The sequence below is a fragment of the Thunnus thynnus genome, chromosome 19 (genome assembly GCF_963924715.1).
Source record: "Thunnus thynnus chromosome 19, fThuThy2.1, whole genome shotgun sequence".
NCBI lineage: Eukaryota > Metazoa > Chordata > Actinopteri > Scombriformes > Scombridae > Thunnus > Thunnus thynnus.
Genome location: NC_089535.1, coordinates 12032922 through 12045640, shown reverse-complemented (window position 1 = coordinate 12045640; position 12719 = coordinate 12032922). Strand labels below are relative to the sequence as shown.

The 12719-nt window shown below is 37.5% G+C and overlaps 1 protein-coding gene across 2 annotated transcripts; it reads right to left on the bottom strand.

Annotated features, from left to right (window-relative positions):
• Positions 1-137: 137 nt before the first annotated feature.
• Positions 138-12175, bottom strand: LOC137170559 (alanine--glyoxylate aminotransferase 2, mitochondrial-like). Of its 2 annotated transcripts, XM_067574013.1 has the most exons (14): positions 11930-12175; positions 10180-10268; positions 9754-9944; positions 9506-9629; positions 9310-9404; positions 8902-8995; positions 8236-8329; positions 7032-7132; positions 6676-6768; positions 5606-5738; positions 4490-4578; positions 4165-4314; positions 2832-2930; positions 138-1404 (listed from the first exon to the last, which is right to left on the bottom strand). In XM_067574013.1, the coding sequence occupies exons 1-14, from the start codon at positions 12006-12008 to the stop codon at positions 1303-1305; spliced, it is 1533 nt and encodes a 510-aa protein (XP_067430114.1). In that variant the 5' UTR covers positions 12009-12175; the 3' UTR covers positions 138-1302. The 2 variants fall into 2 exon arrangements, with proteins under 2 accessions (XP_067430114.1, XP_067430115.1); XM_067574014.1 differs by lacking the exon at positions 11930-12175 and having other exon boundaries at positions 9717-9944.
• Positions 12176-12719: the final 544 nt, after the last annotated feature.

Here is a 12719-nt window from a genome sequence, read left to right as displayed (position 1 = left end):
AACTGGATATGTATATATATGATACTGGATTGTTTTGAGAAAATCACCTTTTATTATCTTGTAAAAACAAGATATTTATCTTGTTGTTATCTCAAGAAAACAACCTTTTATTTTTCAGACATAAAGTAATTAATCCATTATCATGATAAAATAACTTTTTTATTCCAAGATTATGAGGTAATTAACATGTGATTTACAGGATGACTGGATTAAAAATATCATTAAAACTACTGCAGTACTTATAGGACTTCCATAAACAAACAGGAAGGGGCAGTGTGACCAATTTGTTAAAGCACAAACGGTTGTTCCTCAAGCTCACATTTATAATCAGTAACAAAGCATGTGTTCACAAATTACAAACTATTAAACAATCATATGTTACATCCAAGCATGATTCAGTACATCCACAAAGAACAAAATTAACTTCATCAGGTGCTAAAAATACACTGTACATGATTTTTATTTCTCATTTAATTAATGAGGTGTTTGAATATATTAAATGAATAGTTCGACATAGAGATTGATAACACTCCAATGGCTGTATGGTGCATATGAAGCCACTGGTAGTCAACTAATGCTAATCTTAGCACAAAGACTGGAAACAAGGGTTAAGAGCTAGCCTGGCTCTGTCCAAAGGTAACAAGATCTGCATCACCTCTAAAGTTAAATTATTAAAATATTATATTTTGTTTGTTTAATCCGTACCAAAAAAAAAGAAAAATTAATTGCTTTACCTTGGGTTATGTGCTGAACTATTTCTCGCTCAGGGCCAGTTGCCAAGCAACCAGTGAAGATCCAAGGACGTTACTAGTCCCAGCCAAGAGAAAGTCCAGTACAAACCCTGGTAAAACTCCAAGTTGTTGTTTTCTATACTTTTTTTTAAAATTTACAAATTAAACAAACAAGCTATAACATGTTGGTTAGCTTTAGAGGTGTTGGTAGGGAGAACCAGGCTAGCTGTGTCCACCAGTTTCCAGTCTTCGTGCTAAGCTAAACTAACTAGCTGCTGGTAGTAGCTTTGTATTTTAAGAGACAGATAAGAGTGGTATCGATCAACTCGACAAATGCTAACTCACCACCAGAAATCAAATAAGTTTGTTTTTTTTTCAAAATGTTAAAACATAGTTAAACATTGCTTCTACAATGGCTATGCAAAGCCAATAACAGAGGTAGATTTCCCCAGAGGGTCAACATGATTAATACTGACATTTTCAACATTTTAAAAGATGTACAAAAATAGCAATCCACTGCTAGAGTGGATTTCCAGGTTTGGTCCTTGGCTCTCAGCAATCCATCTGACCTTCATCTTCTTTCCATGTAGTTGTGGATGGACTTGTTAAAGACTGCCAGGAAGAAATCTGCATCTTCCATCGTGATGCACATGGGGGGTTTGATGCGGAAGGTCTGAAGTGGTGAGAAAAACAAAACAAGATGGGAGATTATTGAAGCGCTAGAGATACTTATTACCAAGAAAAACTGGCACAACCAGGTGCCTCATTCTGTGTCACACACTAAAGGAAGAGCGGGCGTTTCACATATTTCTGGAACATATGTTAAGCAGTAGAAACAGCATTTTTCACAAGATAAAGTGTAAGTAAAACACAACCAGTAAGTTTGTTTTGGACTGATGGATTATTCCTGGATTTAGCATGGTTCTTTGAGTTAAGTTGAGTTGACTTTATTGCCATTTCAGCAAATGTCTTGGTGTACTCATAGTGCAACAGGACACACAGGACAACATTCAATACCACATAACAACCTTAAATATAAATAAAAGTACCATAAATATAAAAGATAAAATAAAAATGATACACATTAAAGGACTGGAGGTTTGCAATTCAGAAGTTAGATAACCTAAACACATCAAAAATACACAAAATACCATAAATTATTACCTTATCATTCATACCATTCATATTACATTACCATTCAAGGGTTGAATTACTGCAGGGAATGTACTTCGTTTAAACAGCTCACATTTATAACAGTTGTCTGAAAATAATCTGTAACAATGTTCAAAACCTTTTGATGAAGGCGAACTTGTGATGTGAGGGTGTGGCCAGTAATTTTAAATACAGCCTTAATACTTTTTTAATGCATTTGTTTCAGTAGTAATCAGACTACAGAACCAAACGGTGATGGAGAAAGTTACCACGTTTTCTACGACTAACAGATGTGTAAAACTGGACCCTGAAACATCAGATTTCCTGAGCTTACTCAAAAAAAAAAATCTCAGATGAGTCAACATTGACAGTGTTTACTGGAGACTTATGTGTGAAAGTTGAGGGTCATGTCGGAATAAATGTGAACAGTTTTACAGTATAAAGAATGATTTTCATGTTCTTAAGACTTCCTCTTTTTCGATTGACAAGATATGATGTGAGTGTTCAAAACATGTGCAGCATATTTAATATTTTTCTTCTTGTGTAATAATCACTACGCAGCTAAAACATGAAATACCTGCAGTAATTTGTTTTCTAAAGCCAGTAAAAGCAACATGCTCATTATCTGTAAATAGCAGGTTTCACACCAAAATGGTCCTTTTAGAGCGATGAGAAGAGCTGAAGGTAAAATTACCCGAGGTAGTCTTTCCAAAAGCCTACAATTGCTGAACCAAAAAAATCAAAAACTGTAACATTAAAATTTATCAATGAATCTTTTTGTCAAGCCACTACCAAAAGCAACATGGGTCTTTCTTGATGCGGGTGTAAAAGCTGTATTTAAAGTGCACTAGTGTACTTGTTTATCATATTTAGCTTGTTGTTTTCAACAAAGTTTGCTGACCCAGGAAAAAACGATCTGACCGAAGGACAGAAGGTGAGTGCTGTTACCTGTCCGTACAGTCCTCCTTTCCCTATCAGGACTCCCATGTCCTTGACGTCCTCAAAGATCTCATTCATTGCCTCAGGAGACAGCGGGTCTCTGCTGGCCTGTGGATGATAGAGAAGAGGTGAACGTGTGGATGAGGCTGAATGTGTTACAGTAACCACAGTAATTCAAGTAACTAAATAAATGAACACTGTCCAACTGCCTGTTTCCAATAATTATTCAATTGTAACTGAAGCATCTAACCTCTAATTGCTAATTGGCTTGACAGGCTATACATCTGGATAATGGCAAGGCCAACTTGTGCATAGTATCTCCAAAATGAGTTGACCACATCTGCAATTTTCAGGCTAAGTATAGCTGTTGGGTAAAAAGCAGGCAGTTCAAACATGGCGACAGAAAATGGCGTCTTCCAGGGATAATTAATTTCCGCTCATTCTCAATCAGTCCCTAATTTGAACAGTAATTCAAAGTACTGAATGGTATTTTTCAAATAGAAAATGTGATGTGGAGTGGTGAGATGCAACATTTCTCTAAACTGAGACAATATATCAGGACTGGTGTTACAAAATATATTGTGTATAATGGGATGAAGCTTATAATTACAATTTGATGATCATCTTTGAGACTGCAGTGTGCGGTTTTAGAGCAAATTCTTTTAGGCCAGTCTTGATGAATGTCTACATTTGACCACTATTTCTCCCTGTCATTGTAATTGTCACGCATTTCCAATTAGTCGTCATAAATTTTAAGATAATTCTGCTACTTTTCATAATTTTGTGGTGTTTACTGCTGACACACCAACACTTCTATCTGAGAATACTCTAAGTGTTTCCAGGTTAAAATAAAGCGTTAAGAGGTCAGAATCATTCTACCTAAATTGCTTGTACAGCAGTTACAAACAATGCAGCAAAGGGACAGTCTCACAAAACCATGATGACTATGCCAAACAGAGGAAAACTGCTTTAGCAAAGAGGAACACTGGGCAAAATTAGACCCTTAACAAAACAGACAAAGCAGGATATCTGCCAAACAAAACTGAAGATTCCACATTTCACTACACTGGTATTTACTGCTGGACATCTGTCTTTTACTATCAGAAGATTCTGTACATGCTCTGTTTCATGTATCTGCCAGATTTAAATCAGAACTTCAGTCAGTAGTACATGCAGTGCAGCAGAGATTGTTCTGTTCACAATTACAGATGGTCACTGCTGCTCCAGCTAATAGTTAACTGGGGCACTGCTGAACCATGCCCCTGGGAGGCACAGCGCACACAAACACGTTGTACAAGCATGTGAGGAGAGGTGAGCGGCACTTCTGTTCCAAATTCAGTACCTTGTCTTTGACCATTTCCACACCGATCTGCAGGCCTTTCCCACGGACATCACCGATGATCTCGTACTTGTCCCTGAGTTTTGCCAGTTCTGTCATCAGATAGGTGCCCACATCCAGACTGTTCTGCTGTATGCCATCTTCTTTGATAACCTGATAAGTAAAAATGTGTTTGAGTTATAATTCAGTGTTCTTGTGTGGTTCCAAAGTTTGAGTTTTCATACGCAGCTACAATAACAATAAGCAGAAATACATTTGATTTTGATCAAATGAAACTCTCTTGAGCTGATGAACAGGACTGATGTAGAAAGAGAAGATGAATTCTTACATCAAGCACTGACGAAGCAACAGCACAAGCCACAGGATTTCCTCCGAAGGTGTTGAAGTGAACCCCCTTGGCAAATGAGGCTGCGATTTCTGGAAAACACAGGAATAAACAAGATCACACCTCCACCCTCTGCTGCCACCAATTAAAACCTCAAACAAAAATATATTTCTTAGACTACATGCATTACAAATGATTCATTGAAATATAAAAGCTGTTTCATGTTTGGTCTATGTACCTTTATAGAAATGTCACCAACAAGGATTTCAGAATGACATAAAAAAAGAAAACACTGGGGTGAAGTAATTGTGCATCTAAAGGATGATTAGAGAGAGACATATGACAACTTCCTATCTCAACAAATAGCAAATAACACAAAGTGCAACCTGTTAACATGCATCCACTGCCAGAAATAGACGTACTTGTTTCAAGACACAACGCTATTCTTCGTTGTAATCAACACATCCGTTCAGCTTGAGCATACAGAAAAGGAGGTTGAGAGCCATAGCAACTAGTAATAGTGGTGATAGGTCAAGAGGGCTCATCCTCTCAGCATTATTATTTTCTCAGAACCTCAGTACAATTCTCACAGGTCACCAGTATTGATGTGTTAATGAGTTTGGAGTTTTGAAAGCCCTCTAATGACCCTTGTTGTGTTGTGTAATCTATCTATCCAGGATCCAGAAATGCAGCTGATGTTCAGTTTCCCCCTCCTTCAGCAGTGAGCCTGGCTCCTTGAGGGTAAAGCAGTGAGTCATGGACATAATTACAATCGTCTATGATAAATACTGTTACAAGTAAATGTATAAAATGTACCAGAGGTGGTGATAAAATCTCTTTAACTAGTAATTGAGGAACTGAATGTGTAACTATTACTTGATGAAATGTTTTTTTTTCCAATACATGTTGAAATAAATGTTAGAATTTAGCATAATATCTGGTCAGCTTAGCATCATGATTAACTTAAAATAGTTAAAATGTTCCCAGCTGTGTGTCCCAGAGTTTTGAGCTTGTTTAGTCCAAAACAATCAACTCACAAAATAAAACCGAATGATTCATCAACTTTTAAGGAAATATAAGCAGATTTTCAAACAAGGTTTTTGTGTTTAATGTTCTCACCTGGTGTTGTAACAACAGCTCCCATTGGGAAACCATTACCGATACCCTTCGCCATTGTAACCATATCAGGAATGACATCATGACCTTGGAAACCCCAGAAGTGGGTTCCTGTTCGCCCAAATCCAGTCTGGACCTGTCAGGTGCAAAACATCCCTGAAGTTTATTTACATCTGTTATTCAAATGCAGTGATGTATTGTGGAAGCACTAAGAGACCATTGGTGCCATTAGGGAGCCTTGTGATATGGTGATGGCTTTATGTGTCTTTCTCTTGGGCATAACATAGCAACTTTGTTGTGGAACTGTAAAGCTGCAATAATCCATATTCTTCTCTTAACAATTGGTCAAATGATCATGTATAATGTGAAAAGAGTTGCTGATTGTGTTTAACCTACAAACACTTGTCACTTAGCTCTGCCTTTTAACATCTTTCAGCTCATTGTTCTGATTTTACCTGTGAATTTACTGTTTTTATTCACTCTCACTGCTCTCATCATCCTCATTTCTTGCCACAGGAAGCAGCTGTTTTCATCAAAAAAGGTCTGACAAACTATACATCATCTGCGCAGCAACAAACAGCAGACGGACAAAGTTAACAACTATAGTGCATAAGTACATTTAGTAGCTAAAGAGACAATTATTTCAGCCTAAATTTCAGCGTTAGTGTAGACCAAAAGGAGCTCATATGAGTGAGAATTGTGGACTTAGGTTTGTTGGGTGACCAAGACAACAACACCAAATTGATGATAATATAGCACCATGTCTGCTCAATGTGTAAAAAGACATGCTAACATGTTTGCTGTAACAACCTTTTAAACAGTGTTGTGTTTGCGCCTTGTTGCTCTGCCTCCAAGTTATTTTTACTGATTAACAATGTAACAATATGTACTGTATAAGTTTTTCACATATGAAGTTTCTTGATTCCCAACCTAAAATTCATAAATACAGGCTCCATATATCCAAACTTTGTACACTGTGAGTGCATTGTGATGCACAAGTATTTCTATACTAATCAATAGAGTATAAATTGTAAACAGAACATTTTATAAAATATAAAAAATATGTGTCTAACCTCATCAGCAATGCAGACTCCTCCTCTTTCTCTCACAAGTTTGTAAGCCTCTTTGAGATAGTTTTTTGGGTACTGCACAGCTCCTCCGACTCCCTGCACAAAACAAACACATTGACATCCCGCAGTCCCATCTTAATTAACACAATCAGTGACACTGAATATGAGAAAACAATTAACACAGACGGCATGATAACAATGCCACTCTGTTCAGATTTTTCTGATGACTTGATTTTACTTGCTAATACAGTCGATACTGTTAATAATCAGTGTGGCAAAGCAACAGATCAAACAGTCAGTATGGTAGCATTTACAACATGCTAAGACTATGCTTTTTGTAATTCTCAAGAATATTATACCTGAATAGGCTCTCCAAAGAAAGCAGCAATTCGACTCGGGACACTAGTAGCAAATGTCTCTTTGAGCTGCCCAATGTATTGTTCATTTGCCATGCAGTAGCCTGTTGGATTAAACAGAAAAGTCCTTTGTATCAAACTAATACAGACATTAGCATATGTATACAAATGAGAAAATAATGCCTATCTTTGTAAGAATGCACAGGCTGAATAATTATTCAATACATTGTTTGTCATCTTTCCATACAATAGTGTCATGACAAAATACTCATATTACTACATTGTGGTTCACAGATGAATGAATGATCTAAAACAATGTGAGATCCTACATATTTCAGAGCTGATGACACTGGATCAATTGATGTTCTTTTTAGATGTTTTTACAGCTCAACCAGGATAAAATGAAATATTAGTTGTAGGTTCTCAGACTCAGAGAGAGAAACTGGCCATAAAATTAAATTCTCTCGGACTTACCCCGAGTGACAGGCAAGAAAACTCTGTGGCGTCTTTGGCTCAGAATGAAACTTTAAGGCTCATGTGGGGTATGTCACCGAGTCTGCTTTGTGCGGAAATTTCTCTGCATTACAGAGAGACTGTTGCACACTTTAATATCCAGCACTCTCTAGACTATTGTAATACTCTCCTATCTGGTCTTGTGTTTTTAACGTACTTCATGGTTCTACTTCTTTCACCAGACTATTTGTGTGACATGCTTCTGATGTGAAAACTAGGACAGCCCCTCAGGTCCTCTGGCATGAGTCTTTTAGTTGTTCCAAAAAATGCAGGACGAAAACGTTTGGTGAGGCAGCTTTTATTTTTCCTACTCCGAGCTGTTGGAACAGCCTGCCAGAGGCTCTGAGAGCAGCGAAGAGTGTTGACATCTTTTTATTTGTTATCTTTTATTTATTTTTACTCTGTTTAAATCTTTCAAGCAAATGATGGCTTCCTGTGGATATTGTGCAGCATTTAAATTCATATGAAATAAATTAAAACACACTACGCCCAGCAAGAGCTGTTTTTTTAATCACTGTGCATTAATACAATGCGTGAATTGAAAGTAATATAATTTAATGTAGGAATATTGCAAAGAGATCGTAATGTTTAATCTCACAGACAACAGACAATGGTGGTGAGTTTTCCTTTTTATGAGAGCGTGCAAGAGAGATAACCCGAGTGTGTTGAGCCATAGATGCATGTGTTTGTGTACCTTGGGCACAGCCACACTCTCTGATGGTCTGCACGGGAGAGTCCCTGCAGTGGCTTCCTCCCCACAGACCTCTGAACACATCAGGACACATGGTCTGTTTATTGGGCAGAAACCTAGTCAGTAGGATCAGTGACAGCAACAGTCACTCATAATTAATGCAGCACTAAGAAATCTGCATGAAACTTGGAATGGTGCCACAGCCATATTCACCTGTATAATTCAGATATCTGTGGAATCCATGCAAAAATAGCGTAATACAAAACTTTGTGAAATTTAATTTGCTCAAGTAATGCTTAAATATAAACACTAAGGAGAAAAAAATCCATGAAAAATGTTAGGAATGACAGCTAATGAGCTCCAATGCAGTCCAAACTTAGAAATGTGTTTCTCGGAACATCTGGAATGGCAACTATTCTTCAGGCAGATGCTGCCTGAGCATTTAGTGTGTCTAAGTGTGTGTTTGTGTGTGTGTGTGTGTGTGCTCTGTCTGCCTCCAAGTGCATGTGCGCATTCACTTAGAAAATTTCAAATGCATTTAGCAATGAATGGCTTCTCCTTTATCTTCTGTGTTTATTTACCATAATTGTGCTGGTGCATTTAGTATATCACCATATTATATATGGTTTTCTCATGGTCTGAAATTGTAATAAATTCATGCATACATACATTTGTGCAGCCTAAACCATTGGCAATGGGGTATTTATATGCTGAGTTGGAAGTGAGACCCATTGTCAGTGGGCTGCCACCGTGGTATGACCCTCTGAAAGAGAAAAATCAGTCAGAAACCTTTTGGACATTTAGATTACAGAGAACTTTTCTTAACAATCAAGCTATCAAGCTGGAATCTTGAATTAATAGGAAAAAGGAAAAAGGAAAGCAAAGCCAATAAAAAATCTATTACCGGGCCAGGAAAAAAGTAAACACTGCCTTTAAATTTTAGTCTTTTGCTTTGTAAAAGAAAAAGTAATGTTACTATTAGCTTAATACAAAAACATTTCTTCATTTTTATATACTTTTTATGTTATTATAAAGCACATAAGTTTGTCTCTATGGGCAATTCATAAAAGTGAAAACCTGAAAGTGATGATGTCATAGTTGCCTGTGTGAAGTCGAGCCATCAACATAGCCAAGTCATTGGCTTCTGAGCCGCTGTTGGTCAGATATATCACCTGGACAGGGAAACCGAGAGATGCAGACATTTTAATTTCAGCCAACATATTTATCCAGGCTCCTGCCCTCAGGTGATCAAAATAAAAATTCACCATGGTACCTTAAGAGGATCTGGGAAGTAGGAAGCCAATTTCTCACAATACTCATGGAGAGGAGGATAGACATAGATGTTAGTTGTATGCCACAGTCTCTTCAACTGCTCCTCTGCAGCTGCTGTCACCTTCCTGTGCCCACAGGTAGGAGGAATCACATATAAGAACACTAATAAGAAGTCATTTTCATTACAAAATGTATATCAGAATAAAACCTACTTCCACTGTGTAACACAGCAAAGTAAAAGGATCTTACGGGTGGCAGTGGCCCACACTGACAGTAGCCACACCAGCAAACAGATCCAGATATCGCCTCCCGTCCACATCCCACAGCCATTGCATGTATCCCTGGTGGATGAACACTGGTTTCTTATAGTAGGTAACCTTCATGGTCATGGGGTTGCAGTTCTGCTTGCGGATCTCCATCATCCGCTCTTTGGACATACCCTGGACATAGACAAACACACAAGAGTTACATAATAAGATGATCAATGTTTGGAGTCTGTGGTTGTAGCTGTGATAGTGCCACTGTAAACAACGTTGAGAATGAATGAACCAGTATATTTTTATTTACTTAGTCTGGAATAATAATATTTTACATTCATTACTAAGGTGATTACAGAACACAGGGCCCAACTGTGCTAGACAGAGAAACTGTGCACCTGGAGGATGTTGCTCTTACCTTGTATTCCTCTGGTTTGAAACTGCACGGGGGCATCTCCGGGAGGTCTGTGGGAGGGTATTTTAAGGCTGATTTCTGACATAATGCACCTGTGAAATAATTGTGATTGAAGTTCAGACAGAGAGATAAAGGAGATATTTACTGTTAAGATCTCCATGAGATGACTGTGCTCCTTCGCTAAGGCTAATCAAAGCTTTACGGTGACATTTCGGATTGTTTTGTGAAACAACCTGTGACGACACTTTCCCCAGGGGTCTTACAACTTTCATCTTTCTTTCTGAGCCCTTGTTATCAACAGACAAATATTTCATTATTGTTGATACTTTAATCAATTTCATAACATCCAGAACTTTCTTGTGTGCATTTAATCAGATTTAAAACCTAGCTGACATTAAGTTCACCTTGGACTTCACATTGTGCAACACAGGATAAAATGCTGATGTTTACCCTTGGTTGTAAAACGTGAGGCAGGGGGACTGGTCTGTGAGATAGGACTTGTCTAGCCCCCGGAGAAACATTTACCTTGTGCACAGAGGAGTAGAGATTATGTAAAGGTCTAAATAGCATGTGCTCAACAATCCCCTCTTCCTATGAAGTCACAATTTAACCAAATACTGTTTCAAATAAGGTGACATGGTATGACTAAATTGGATTGCAATCACAGTGTGCAAGGTGTATTTTTAATCAATGTTGTCACCTATATTTTTAGGTCACCCAGTCAAATATGCCATCTATTTTGATAATTGATTAATCGCTTTGAGCCATTTTTTTTTTTTAAGAAAAAACACTAAAATTATCTTGTTCCAGCTTCTTAAATGTGATTATTTTCTGGTTTCTCATGACATTAAATTTAATACCTTTGAGTTGTAGACTGTTGGTCAGGGCAAAACAAGACATTTAAGGTTGCACTTTGAGCTTAGGGAAACAGTGATTGACACTTTTCTGACATTGTATAATCGAGAAAATAAATTGACAGATTAATTGATTAGGGCTGCAGGTAATGATTAATTTCATAATATATCTTTTTTCAATTAACTGATAAGTTGTTTGGTCTATAAAATGTCAGAAAATGGTGAGGAATGTCAATCACTGTTTCCCAAAGATCAAGATTACGTCTTCAAATGTCTTGCTTTTTTGTTTACTATCATAGAAGATTAAAGAAATCAGAAAATATTCATATCCAAGAAGCTGGAATCACAGAATTTGGTCCTTTTTTTTCTTAAAAAATGACTCCAAATGATAAATCGACTATCAAAATAGTTGGCAATTAATTTAATAGTTGGCAACTAATCAATTAAGCGACTAATCGTTGCAGCTCTATAATTGAAATTGAAATTAAACTGTATTTATTTGCAGCCCTAAGTGGATATACAGTAATTTAGTTAATGCATTGTACTGATTTCTACCGGTTCCCTATAACACAGTAAACTAACGTTACAGTACAATAAACATAATATTGATTTCTGTTCCACTAATGCTAATGCTAACGTCTGTGGATTTATTCACGTTGTCTTTGGCTAAAAACTGGGAGTAATGTTTTCTTCATTAAATCTAGGTTTGTCTAATTCAAATAATTACGGTAATTCGTAAAAACAGATAAATACGACTATGATAAACACACATGCTAACTTAAACACACCGTCTGTCAGTCTCTGGTCTGTTACAGGTTGTATCAGGTTGTATGAGCAGCAGTTACAGACTATAACCAACTAGCTAGCTCTGGATTTTGTTGGTCTCCATGGTAACTCACCACTTGCCAAGTGGAATTTGGCCAGACTGGGTCGACAGCAGGACTGTCCTGTTAGAAGACAGGACACAACTTTAAACATGTTGAGCAGGTGCTGAGGGCTCACAGCTGTCCTATTCCCTTCACCGCTTGACACTCAGTCCGTTCAAACTTTTCTTTTTCTCTGTTAAGTTTCTGGGAAGGGCGGACAGCGCGCGGCCAATGACCCTGACTCAGGATACCCCAGCTGCAACGTCACAGGATGCGCGCGCAAGTACACAAATCGAGTTTGTAAACAAAGTGTCACTAGTAGATTAAAGGACGGGTTCACAATTTGCAAAGTCTGTCTTAAAGCAACAGCGAGATGCCCAAATGACCATTGAAACAGGGTTTTCTCGTTGTAATCATTCCATCCTGTTCCTACTGACCATTAGAAGATCTCCTCCAAATGTGTGTACAATGTAAGTGATGGGGGCCGAAGTCCAAGGTCCTCGTTTTGAACAAAAATTATTTAAAGGTTTATCTGAAGATAATATAAGGATTCAGTCGCCTGAGTTAGGCAAACAATTTATCTTCCACAGTTACAATCTTTTGAGTAGAAATTCCGTCTTTGTGTCTCAACAGACAGTGATTTTCTGTTCAGCTGCAGTAACAAAAAAAAAGGGAATTTGACACTAAAATGACTTTAACCTTTAAAGATATTGACTTGATTTGACTAATTTGGATGGATGAAGTCTCATTGGCCTTAAATAAACTTTTAAATACATTTTGCACAGGAGGAGGATTGTGGATTTTGTCCCCCATCACTTATATT

Excerpts from the sequence above, each read along its gene's own strand:
- LOC137170559 (XM_067574013.1), bottom strand. The coding sequence starts at position 12,008 with ATGTTTAAAGTTGTGTCCTGTCTTCTAACAGGACAGTCCTGCTGTCGA. Across the intron at positions 9,945-10,179 it reads TCAAACCAGAGGAATACAAG|GGTATGTCCAAAGAGCGGAT; the intron begins GTAAGAGCAACA and ends GTCTATGTCCAG. Across the intron at positions 8,996-9,309 it reads TATGACATCATCACTTTCAG|AGGGTCATACCACGGTGGCA; the intron begins GTTTTCACTTTT and ends TTTCTCTTTCAG.